At 39.3% G+C, this 12,649-nt stretch overlaps 1 protein-coding gene across 1 annotated transcript in view; it reads left to right on the top strand.

Moving 5' to 3' along the window:
- Window positions 1–12,649, top strand: part of cacna2d3a (calcium channel, voltage-dependent, alpha 2/delta subunit 3a) — a 132,617-nt gene that overhangs the window by 117,866 nt on the left and 2,102 nt on the right. Inside the window, exons 29-34 of the mRNA XM_086278561.1 lie at window positions 407–477; window positions 2,426–2,501; window positions 2,605–2,657; window positions 3,339–3,394; window positions 8,770–8,884; window positions 12,638–12,649. The exon at window positions 12,638–12,649 is cut by the window's right edge and continues 104 nt beyond it. Of these exons, the coding sequence (XP_086134687.1) occupies window positions 407–477; window positions 2,426–2,501; window positions 2,605–2,657; window positions 3,339–3,394; window positions 8,770–8,884; window positions 12,638–12,649 (383 nt within the window). The remainder of the gene's footprint in view (window positions 1–406; window positions 478–2,425; window positions 2,502–2,604; window positions 2,658–3,338; window positions 3,395–8,769; window positions 8,885–12,637) is intronic.

The following is a 12,649-nucleotide window of genomic DNA, read 5'->3' as shown; positions in this document are numbered from 1 at the left end:
CTGGTAGTGGTGGTGGTGGGACTATTTATTGCTTTTGTTTTTCCATAAGTCTGCGTGTTTCTTTGTGGAGAATGATTTGTAATGTAGCAGGATTATGAGGCTTGAAAACCTCGGCTTGTCATTTTTACTTTGCACTACAGTTACCTGACTTCAGTCCTTGTGACAGTTTATGATGGTGACATGGATCAGCAGGTTTTCTGTGCGTGTTTTTCTTTTCTGACATTTTAAAAAAGAACTGACCAACTAAAATAATTTCCAGGTCAGTCGGTAAAGAAGATGAGTTTAGTTCCAGGGTTTGGGTGCAAAAAGGGATCCATCTACTACTAATTTTTTTACAATTTAAATGAACATAAAGACTTTATTCTGACTCGTTTAATTAAACTAAAGCCTTTCTTTTTGCTCCCAGACCGGGAACTTTTTTGGTGAAGCAGAAGGGGCTGTGATGAATAAGCTTCTGCAGATGGGCTCTTTCAAGAGGTGAGTATTTCAAAGTGCATGTGTGTGTGTGTCTGTCTGAGGGTGTACTTGAACATGCCAGCTCAAGTGTACGCATGAGTGTGAGTGTTTGCATGTGTGTAAATGTATGCACATAATATGAGGGAGGCTACAGAATGAGAGCACGTCTCCCCTCATGCTGACAGCTCTTAACTTGGCCAATCATGTTGAGCTTTTCTGTGCTGAACTCCGACCCCTCACTCAGCAAAGTTCTCCATTAGGGGATTATAGCAAATCTTTCCCCGAAACAAAAGAATTAGGACAAAACCTGAAGTCACACACACACACACAGACACACACACACACACAAGTATTAGACTTGTTGCAATGCTGTGTGTCCTGGAAAACGCCGAGAGCAGTGGGTGGCAACATTCTGCAATTAATTTGGAAATCTAATCCAAGAGGATACCTTTCCTAATTTCACAGAGTAGGAATGCCAAAACAGACAGACACACACTGTAATTCCTCCGTGGCGTCATGTGTGGAATCTGAACTTAGCTGCACATCTAGTCACACAGAAGCTTATGGCCACGTTTACGTCTCTACCACAATACTGCAGCCAGGCCGTTCTTCTGCCTGCAGGACGTGGGCGAAGAGATTTGTGCTGTGCTGTCTCAGTGTATAAAAATCCCGGGTGACAAATGATCACACAAGTAGACAACCACGCCTGCATGTCATAGGGATGAACATCAAAAGCTGACAGCAAATAGTTTACAGATCCACCCATAAAAACAAACAGGCCTACAAGTGCTTTCCCTGAATATTTAATGTTGGCTGAAGAGGGATTGTTTAGAATGGAGGTCGACGTTTGATGAAGGAATAATGTGACTGGTGTTGGTGAAGTATTAGCGTGATGAGTAACAGCCTTCAGATCTTAACACTAATGACTCCAGTGTGATCTGTGTTAACCCAGTGCCATCTGTAAAGTATTAATGTGCCTTTTCTTTTTTGTTAATGACATTTTAAAGTGGACGACTTAAAGATGAAACCAACTGCCAGCCTGAATTTATTGGTCAGCACCGAGACGCAGCATGAAGATAAATGCACAGGAATTATTTTTAGTTCCCTTTACATCCTCTCCATCTTTCCAAGCAAGAGAAATCCATAAAAAGTCATGCTATGCTGAGAAAATGAAGAGTATTCGTACACACCCACATTGACATAAAGTAATCACACATCCACGCAAACGCACACAAACTCAGATTTTTGCACTGGTCTGAATTTGCTGCTAACGCTATTATGTGGCCTGGCTTAGTGCTAATTGGTTCCTGGCGGTGTGCTGGAGCTGTGTGTCACCCGTACTGTGACTGAGGTTGGTTTGAACATCGCCCAGGGCTGCGGATATACTGGGCCCGCTCAGACATCACACACATACTTGGACAAACGTTCACACACAAAGCACTGTCAAGTATACAGGAACTTGTCCAAAGGCTATAAGAACAGTGTCCAGTGTGTGCGTGTGTGTGCAAGTTAGAAACGCCTTCAATAACCTCACCCAGACAGACCTAGATCTCACACCCTCAGGGTCTACTAAGCCTCTAAATCCTCTGTTATCCCCCCAATATCCCCAAATCATCTACACACACACACACACACACACACATACACTCACCCACCTTCTTACATCACTTTGAGGAACCTCTCAGGAAGCTCTCGGCTTTCACATGCTTTCCTTTTCCCATTCTTGCCACATCCATCCAATATATTATTGGTAGGCAAAGGAGCAGTTATAGCAGAGGTGGGATCTTTTCTTCCTGCTCCCACACAGCAGTCCAAAAGGCCCCACAGGCATGCAATACCAAAGAGAGTGTGTGAATCAAGACTTATATCACCCTATCAGGGCTGCATTGTCCTCAAATGATTTAGCTGATCTCTATTTCTGATATTCTGTTTCATTCTCTATTTTGTTTTTCTATCGTTGTGTCCACAGGGTGACTCTATATGACTACCAGGCTCTATGTTGGGTCTATTCGGAAAGTAGCGACAGTGGACGCACGCTATTGGACGTGAGCCCTGCAAATGTTTTGAAGCTCTTCAGCCTCTTTGTTTGTAATCCATGCAGTGCGAAGCTGGGCCTACATGTGTCTGATATCTGTTTCCTTTCTTTAGCCCTACTTCGCTTTCTTCTCAGCTGTGAAGTGGATTCTGACTGAGCTTGTCATGTAAGACTTTGTGTATATGAGAATGTCTCATGTCTGTTTCTAATAACATAAGTTTGCTGCATGTATGTCCTTTGCAGGGCTTAGATTAAATGTGTGTTTGTGAGTATGAACTGTATGTTTGTTTACGAGTGTCTCCACATGTACGTTGACATGATCCTCTGTGATCATGAGCAGTAATGGCTACCTGATGTTTCCTGTGGTGCCACATTGTGGTTTTGGAGTCTTCCTGGGTGGTCTGTTGTTGCCACAGTGCATCATGGGAGGATTGATCTGTCAGTATTCATTTTACAGTCTGTCATAGTGAAGACGTGCTTTTGTTGATATCACTGTGTGGAAATGAGCACAAACCCACATGAACCTGAGTATCTATAATGTGCATATAGTCAGTCTGAATATTGTAAGTGATCTGTTCATTTTCAGTTAGTTAATGCTAATGTGCTGTTCTCTAAAATATAGTATTTTTCTACAGAACTGTATAGAGTGCAGATTAAATTGTAATTGAAACTTAACATGAAAAGAGGTTGTCTGTAGATATTTATTTACTTTCACTTTTAAAGTTATAATTTGCAAAATTACACAATTTAACGCTCTCTACTTTGCAGAGAAACCATTTAGTATGCAGACCATATTATATCAGCATATGTTGGCTATGATTATCGCTGATGTCATCTCCCTATTTAGATTCCTGGTTGAGTTCAACTTGTACAGCTGGTGGTACTCTGACCTCACCGCTAAAGGTAAGAACAATCTCTTTGGGGATGTGCTTGATCTCCGGCTTTCCATCTAAACAGCACTCACGCATCCACATGCACTCTACCGCTGTCTCAACACAGTTATAACAATGTTGGACAAACTGCAGTGGCTGTAATGTTATAAAAACACTCAAATCTATTATAAACAAATCTGCTGCGTTTGGAAAAGAATTCATACGAGATGCAAACTTGAAAATAATTTTGTCATTAAAAGGTTATTAATGATTATAATCCAAAGAGCTAGAAAAATAATTTACTAATTAGCTAACGAGTTGAGTTACTGAGTGGCTCAGAGTTTATTTTAAATTTCTGTTGCATATATTTAAACTAATATTGTCACTTAAGCCTGATTGAAGTGCATTTTTTATTGGTTTTGAATTTTAAATGTTAAAACAGGTTAAAAAAGGATTTGATGAGCAGTTCAGTTCAGTTCAGTTCATTTTTATTTCAAACATTTCAAACATGTGCCTTCACAATCATTACAAAATATCATTCCATTATTTGTTTGAAAAGGAGTAGGCTGAAGTATTTACTTATTTGTCCCTACCCCCTCAAGTTTTACCTCTCATTCATTTAATTTTTTTTGTCTTAAATTAAACAAACAACATATGAAACATATAAACATATGAAGTAAAACAAAACATAACATACATAAATCAAAAACAAGAAATTAGCAAGCCCCACCACAGTATAGTTTCTTTCATATGAAAAATACAGAATGTGTATATTTGCAGATACACAAGTTATGGAAAAACAACAAACCAAAACAAAACAAAAAAACAAAAAAGAACCGCAACACCATTACCAGCAACATTACCATCCTGGGTTAACCCCGTTTTCTTCATTCTTATACTTATTTAAAATTAGGTTTTTATATTTTACTTTAAACTGTTTTATGTTTTGACTGTCTTTTATTTCTTCTGTTAGACTGTTCCATAATTTAACTCCTGCAATTGAGATTGACATAGTTCTTAAAGTTGTTCTAGCACTTTGTATTTTTAAATTCCATTTCCCTCTTAAGTTATACCCACCTTCTCTTTCTATGAACAATTTACAGATTTCTTTGGGAAGCAATTTATTTCTGACTTTATACATTATTTGCGCTGTTTTAAGCTTCACCAAGTCTTGGAATTTAATAGCTTGCATTTTGACAAAGAGTGCATTTGTATGGTCCCTGTACCCTACATTATTTATTAATCTAATGGCCCTTTTCTGTATTATAGTTATTGTTTGTGTGTTACTTTTGTATGTGTTTCCCCAGACCTCTACACAGTAGCTCATATATGGCAGTAGTAAAGCACAGTATAAAATGTGCAGTGCTTTCTGATCCAACATATGCTTTGCTTTTCCCAGGACGGCAATGCCCCGTGCCAATTTCCCCCGAACATAAGTAATGTGTGGCTTCCAACAGAGCTTGTGGTCAATGATCACCCCAAGAAATTTTATTTCATTTACTCTTTCTAAATATACATTGTCAACACATATTTCTACTTCGATGTTTTTCTTTTGGTTTCCAAACAACATAAATTTGGTTTTATCGAGATTCAATGATAATTTATTTATATCAAACCACTTCTTTAATATCGTTAATTCCTGTGTGATCATTTCCAAAACCTGTGGCAATTCCCCACCTGCACACAGTATATTTGTGTCATCTGCAAATATTACAAACTTTAAAATCTGCGATACTCTGCAGATATCATTTAAGTACATAATAAACATTTTTGGACCCAGTACTGAACCTTGAGGTACTCCACAAGCTATATCCATCAAATTAGATTTATATTCATTTATTTGTACATATTGTTGCCTATTCCCTACATAGCTTTTTAACCATTCCAAAACCACTCCCCTAAACCCGTACTTTTCCAGTTTTTTTAATAGAATTTCATGATTAACAGTATCAAACGCCTTCTTTAGATCTAAGAAAACTCCGAGCGCATACCTCTTATTATCCATACATTCCGTTATCTTTTCCATTAAATCTATCAGTGCCAAAGCTGTTGATCTGTTGTTTCTGAACCCATACTGACTATCTGTCATTAATTCATATTTTTCCACAAAACTGTCAAATCTTTTTATGAAGAGTTTTTCCAGTATCTTAGAGAACTGGGAGAGTATTGACACTGGTCTATAGTTTGTAAAATGATGTCTTTCACCGGTTTTGTAAATGGGAATAACTTTAGCAACTTTCATTTTTTGTGGAAAAACTCCTTTTTGAAACGACAAGTTGAATATATATTTTAATGGTTTTACGATACCATCAATAACTGTCTTTACCGTTACCATATCAATATCATTCCAGTCTGTACTGGTTTTGTTCTTAAGTCCTCTAACCATGTCATAAATCTCTTTCTCTTCCACTGCTCTTAAAAATATTGAGCTACTATTCCTTTCAATATTTTCACCAGTGTCCCTTTCTATTCCATCAACCTTTATTTCTTCTGCCAGTTTTGGCCCTATGTTTACGAAGAATTCATTAAAGCCATTTACTATCTCCTCCATGTTATTAATACTTCTTGTCCCTTCTATAAAGTATCCAGGGTAATCATTATTCCCTGATTCATTTTTGATTATTCTGTTTAATACATTCCATATATCTCTTGTGTTATCTTTATTGTGTTCTAACCTTTTAATGAAATACTCTCTTTTACAGGATCTCATTATATTAGTTAATTTATTTTTGTAAGTTTTATACTTCATTTCAGTTTCTATTGTTCTCTTTTTCATGAATTCTCGATATAAGGTATTCTTTTTTTTGCTGGCATTTTGTAGTCCTTTTGTCATCCATGGTCTTCCTGCATAATTGTGTTTCCTATTGATTTCAATTACTGGGCAGTTTTTATCAAGTAATGTGTTAAATGTTCTTAAAAATCCTTCGTAAGCTTTATTAACTTCTGTTTGTTCATATACAATATTCCAATCTTGCTTTAAAAGTTCGTTTCTAAGACAATTTAAGGTCTTCTCTGTTCTTATTCTTTTGTAAATAATCTTATGTCCATCGTTGTTCACTTTATAATGGCATTTATAAGATGCAAAGACTGGTAAATGGTCACTTATATCATTGATTAACAGCCCACTTTTTATCTTTCCTTCTATTATATTTGTAAATATATTATCTAATAGAGTTGCACAATGAGATGTTATTCTGGTCGGTCTTGTTATCAGTGGAAATAAACCGATGCTGTACATGGAATCAATAAATTCTTCTGTACTCTTATTATGATTTGGATTCAATAAGTCAATATTAAAGTCCCCACAAATAAACATTCTTTTCTGATTTATATTTGTAAATAAGTCCTCCATATTATCCTTAAATATCTCAATCTTAGATCCTGGTGTTCTATATATACAACTGACAATTAGGTTTTTCCTTTTTTCTATAATTATTTCCACTGATAAACATTCCATCACTCCATCAATAACAGTTGTCATTCTTCCCATTCTTTTGTACTTTAGGTTTTTATCAATGTAAAGTGCCACCCCACCTCCTTTCTTGTTGATCCTGTCTACATGAAGGAATTCATATCCATTTATTTTAAAGTCTTCAGTTGTTTTAACAGTTACAAACAACAACATATTCTCATTAACATATTAGAGAAAAATCAAACAGAAACACTTTGTGTAGCAAAGAAAACTGAATTCATCTACCTCAGACTGTGTAAAATAGCTTCTTCTGAAATACGTGTAGATTTTCTATTTTTATTTTTAGTCTGATCTTTCCTGCCTCGCAAAACAGAGAAAAGAGTCGCAGTTAAAAATGCGTCTAATTTCTCACTGAAAATCCTTTTTTTCATCCTGTTGCTCTTTTCGAAAGAAAAAAACGTGACGCACTGCTTTATACTTATGTTTGAGTTCACAGGGGACGACGCTGCATACAGAATAAACACCCAGCGTCCCTACCACTGGCCTCATGTCTTCATCCTTGCCATCTCCCCTCCATTTCCTGTTGGTCTGAGTCAGTGTGACCACTGGAAAAACAGAATAAAGAGGCACAATCCAAAACCTAAAAGCAAGAAAAGAGAAAAAAGCAAAACAGACCATTACCTCAAGTGACCTCAGCGTTTCAGAGCTTTTGTATACATGTCTCTGTACACACAATCTTCTTTGTGCGTCCAGAGGGGTTATTTTATGTGATCTTATGATCTGTACGGTCTTATCCCATGTTGGTGATGGTGGTCGGCAACAGCCGTTTGGTAACACAAGAAAAAGCTCTCTCTCATGTGTCAGCCAGTCTATCATGTTCTCTCCTTTTCTCTGGTTGTATTTCATTCCTTTCTCTGTTTTTGCTCCTTCGTACTCGCTTCCATGAAATCGCACACATATGATTATTGCCAGGCTATGAATGCTGTGATTCCTCATGCTTTATGGAGTGTCGAATACCGTTCGCCTGTTTGAAATGAAAGCCTCACTAAGCAGCATCATATTGGAGCATTAATTCTTGCCAAAACTAATATGAAAATATTTAGTGTGTGAAACAGGGGGGAGGAAGAACCACAAAATGAAAGTCTACGTCTAAATGCTTTCCTTGCACACTTTAATCCTGAATGAAGTGAAGCTGGGCATCGCTGCTCACCAAGTAGTCGAGACAATTTCACAGCTGGCTGGCCTCAGGTCTTAGCACTTTCTATATCTTTTCACAATAAAGACGCAGGCCTGTGACACACAGCTGAAACACCATCATTTAGCAGCCGTAACCCAATCTACACAACCTCTCGAGCTGAACTAATCCCTGACCTTTATACATGTAGGCTGCGTTCTCACATCCATATAGTTTATTTACAGTGCACTCTTTCTCACACACACACACACACACACACACACACACACACACACACACAATGAATCGTGCTGCACTCCTGATTCTTAATAATCAAACCGCAGCATCCAAATCACACACATAATCACCCACGTTTACAAGCCTCTCTGCAAAGATGTGTAACGCGCTGCGATTCAGCTTTCAAACCGTTTCTTTATGTGAAAAGAAAACACTACGTTTGGAAGATGTCGACCCTTTTTAAAAAGGGTTTAATGACATTTTAAAGCGACCATTCTGCAGGGTCATTTCAAACCTCTGGGTGGCAGGAAAGTTCAAGCAATGCTGTGAGAATGACTGGCCTAGATTTACATTGGAAATATTTCCAGCAGGACAAGAGACAGCTCTGGTGCAGAAATGCTGTTTTCTTTCAAACGTGAATATTTACATGGACGCGGTGTGTTTAACTGTGTGTTTGCGTAACTCCTTGCGTAGCTATTATTTGATTTTGAAAGGGGTGGTTCAAAGTTTTTCCACCATCTCTGGCTGAATGTCTCGCTCATTCTCGCCGCCTTCTCTCTCCTTCCTTCTTCCCACCTCGCAGCTCAGAGGACAGGTCGGACCATGCAGGTACCGTGCGACACAGAGTACCCGGCCTTTATCTCCGAGAGGACCATCAAAGAGAACACCGGCAACATTGACTGCGACGGCTGCGTCAAGTATGGGATGCACAAACAGACACATAAACATCAATTAGCTACAAGCGACATCAACAATAAGAGCGCTGGTTATCAGCTGTCCACCATAGAACAACTATGAAAAATGAACGATCCTGTTAGCTCTCATCTTCATCCTGAATAATGAGAAGCACATTTAAATCATTTGTTGTCTGCTGAAAACGCTTTTATCCAGAGTAATCCATCAGAGACACACACACAGTGAGCGTTTTGAAATACGAGGCATTTAGAGATGAGGGAGAGAGGTGGAAAAAAGGCTTCCTTTAAACATGGGAAAATGAGTGTGGTCCCCATTAACAATTTGGGCTTTTCTGTCAGGCAATTGTGGGGTGTTCTCTGGATCCCTGCAATGGGGCCTTCATTGCTCCCAGCTGTGGAACTGCCAGGGAGCTCAGAGCTCTGTGTGTGTCTCAGTGTGCTCGTGTATATGTGTGTCCGCTGTCGGTGCAGCCCCAGAGGGTCAGCGGGGTATCCTCCGCTTTCGGAGCCAGGACTGTGGTGTGGCTGGAGATACTGCGAGACCCTCACATAGAGACACCCATGCCCAGCCGCACATGCTGAAGCCTGCTTCAGAGGACAGGGTATAATCTGCAATGATGACACCAGAGCTGGGATTAGCAGGAACAAGCTGTGTGCTCAGCAACATGCCGCCTTCAAATGCATCGTTTTTAAAACGCAATGACTTTGACAAAGTAAAATGGAGTTTTTATTTCTCTTATATGGAATTTTATAGCTCATATTTGTATTAGAGGTTATTGGCGATAAACATCTGTTTCAAGTTACAGCCTGACTGAAGCCTTTCTCTTATATTTTCATTGGGACACGTGTGTATGCTTTATGCTCTAGGAAATATATCCTAAGCTCTTGCCTGCTAAACCTCTCTTTGCTGTATTTTGACTCTTTGTGTGGATGTGTGTGTCAGATCTCGTACGTGTGCGCTCTGCTCCCCGATTAGTGTGACAGAACGTAAGAAACATCAAACCCTGGCGAGTGCTCTGGTAACTTAAGTGCCCCCAATAAGATGATTTAACCTTTATTAATGCATCTGTAGCTTTTCTAGATGGTAACTTGAGATTCAGGACAAATAGAGCGTCTCCAACCGGAGAAGGTCTTCAGTGGGACCATTAGTGACAATAATCCTGGTTGTATATCTTCCAAAGACACATGCTCCTTTTCCTTTTCTCAACCAAGAGGGACGATTCAAGTCACCAAAAACAGAAAGAAAAGAAAGAGGTTGAAGCTTTCAGTGAGGAGCAGCTTCAGGTGTACAGTTACAGTAGGACGTTGCTTAATCTGCTAGGATAGTACATATTTCTTCTTAGGTTTACTTTTGGGCATTTTTAATTCAGCATTAAAAATGGATTTTAATTCTGCAAATGCATTTAAAATAATTTGAAAGAAATGATAAAGTAATAATAATTACTATAATAATAGTTGCATTTTTCTTTATACATAATCTTCCTTTCCAACTTTAGTGCCAGTATCCTCATCGTACCATATTTCACATCAACTTATCCAGAGCCCCCCCCCCCCGTCAGATGCATGCAATGGAATCATGTGTAAAAGGAGAATATTGGAATCACGGTGCTCGTTTTCCCCCTAAAGTAACAGGAGACGTGGAAATAAAATGACAGCATTCCTCTTAAAACTCATCTATCTGTTTGTTGAGATTTTGTTGGAGCAATTTCGACTCGAATTAGTAAGAGTTAAATTGCACACAGTAATTACTGGTCAAATTGTTCAACTGTGATGACAGATATTTCTGAAGACCATGCTGAACATGCATTTATGGTTATGCTGTGCAGTTATTAAAACCTTAGAAAAACATTAACATTCTCGGCTGGATACAGAAAAAAACATTTATCCGAACCTGTGCAGGGAATGATTTTTCCATGAAATGTACGAGACTATGTCCAGCTTGGAAACTATAGTGAAGCATTACGAAATGTATTGTGAATTAGCATTATCTTTTTTTATATACATAGTTATTTTTGGCCTTTTTTCAGCTTTGCTAGATAGATGCAGTGAAGACTGACAGGAAAGTGGAAGGAAAGACAGATCAGCCACGCAGCACATGGTCGCCTGCTCATCCAACTAAGCTTGACCGGCACCCATGAATTAGCATTATGTTATCATAAGTAACAAGGTATTATTTAGTCGTGCATCCCTGTCAGCTGTAGAATGTGTAAGATGTGTTATGTTTTGTCAAAACTAAAAAGAAGACAGTCTTTCTCCGACTGCATATGTCGTAATCCTTTCCTACAGTTCTCAGCTTTATATATCAAACTCTAGCTTTTCCTTTTGTCTCCCACGTGAGTCTCCACATTGTTTAAAAGGTTGTGTGTTATTTTTTCTCAGAGAAACATGTTGGATGTCCTTGTCTGTCTCCCCGCCAGCCAAAATGTAGAGGCCACAGCACTATGAGGCAACATTAACAACAAATTGTCTGTTACGCTATCTGTGTTTGTGATATGCATTGCTGTCTGTCACTTGTGTATCTGCGCACATTATACACATCAGTGCGTGTGTGTAGGTGTGTGTGCAGTGTGATGCTCCCTTTCCCAGCTCTGGGGATGTTCAAGGCCAGCAGATGTGCTGTCAGGATGTGTTTAAGTCTTTTCTCCAAAAACACTTGCTCTGCTTTCTATCAGCAGGCAGCGCTGGACTGGACCGGCGCTGTGCAGGGGTGTGCACAGATTACTAAACATCAGCAGATCCTAATTCACCCTGATTGGAACTGGTTTGGCGTGTTTGCTGAGTTGGTTTGGTTTGGTTTGGCCGGTCGTGCTGGGATAAGTGTATTAAGTGCAGCGGATTGGCACTCCTCGGGGATTGAAGGCTGTTTGTGGTCAGATTAAATTGGTCATGGTATTGAATAAGTAAAGATGGAGATATTCCTGTACGTATTGGGTCTGTTTGGATCTATCGGGTCTCTCCCTCTCTGTCTTTGTTCAAGCTCTCCTTCACAACAGTTGAGAAAGTGCGTTTGTGTATACAGTATTTTTTACATCTGTGTGTGTTCACTCAGTCACACGTGCGTGTTTTCATATGTGTCTGATAAATGCTTCAGAGCGAATTCGATAAATCACCCAGCTGCAGCGAAAGAGAGCAGGCAGAGAAGCAGGAGATCAAGAAAGAAAGGGTGATAGAAAGAAGAGATCATCTTTACGACCTCTCTTCTTAATAAAGCTTATCCACAGCCATAAATCACCGGCCAGGAGGCCGAGGCAAGGCCTGATCTCTCAGACCAGTAAAACACAGCCATGGGAAGCTGTAAGCACAAAAGTGTGGTTCCCATTTGTCTCCCTTTGGAGTGTTTTATATTCGGCAACACTTCATTGGTGCTTGCCTTGGATAGGGTACAACAAAGCCTTAAGAAAAGGAAAGGAAGAGAACGAGGAAGAGGGGCGGATGGAGTGAGTTAGACAAGTATGTGTGTAAACTATATATGTGTGTACGCTGGTGTGAGTCTGTCTGTGTCGCTGTATGTTTATTGACAGCTGGCGGTGAGATACTTCATACTCTTGACATGCATCCAGTGGAGTCTCTTCAGAGTGCTTCTCCCCTCTGCCAGGGGAGCATGTGAAGACTCATAACACAAATCCCGTGACACACATGGAAATTTACATCATACCCATGCTCCTGGACTGCTAGCCAGATCTCAACTGTCTCTTGTTCCTTTTCCATCTTTCTTTCTTTCTTTTTCTATCTGGCTGTCCGTGCTGTGATTGGCAGGTCCTTTGTGAT

The sequence above is a fragment of the Aulonocara sp. 'chitande type north' Nkhata Bay genome, linkage group LG20 (assembly GCF_057382095.1).
Source record: "Aulonocara sp. 'chitande type north' Nkhata Bay isolate Kocher_YH1m ecotype deep benthic linkage group LG20, A_spYH_male_GT1.1, whole genome shotgun sequence".
Classification (NCBI taxonomy): domain Eukaryota; kingdom Metazoa; phylum Chordata; class Actinopteri; order Cichliformes; family Cichlidae; genus Aulonocara; species Aulonocara sp. 'chitande type north' Nkhata Bay.
The sequence above is the reverse complement of the archived record's forward strand: the minus strand, read 5'-3'. Positions and strand labels throughout refer to the sequence as shown.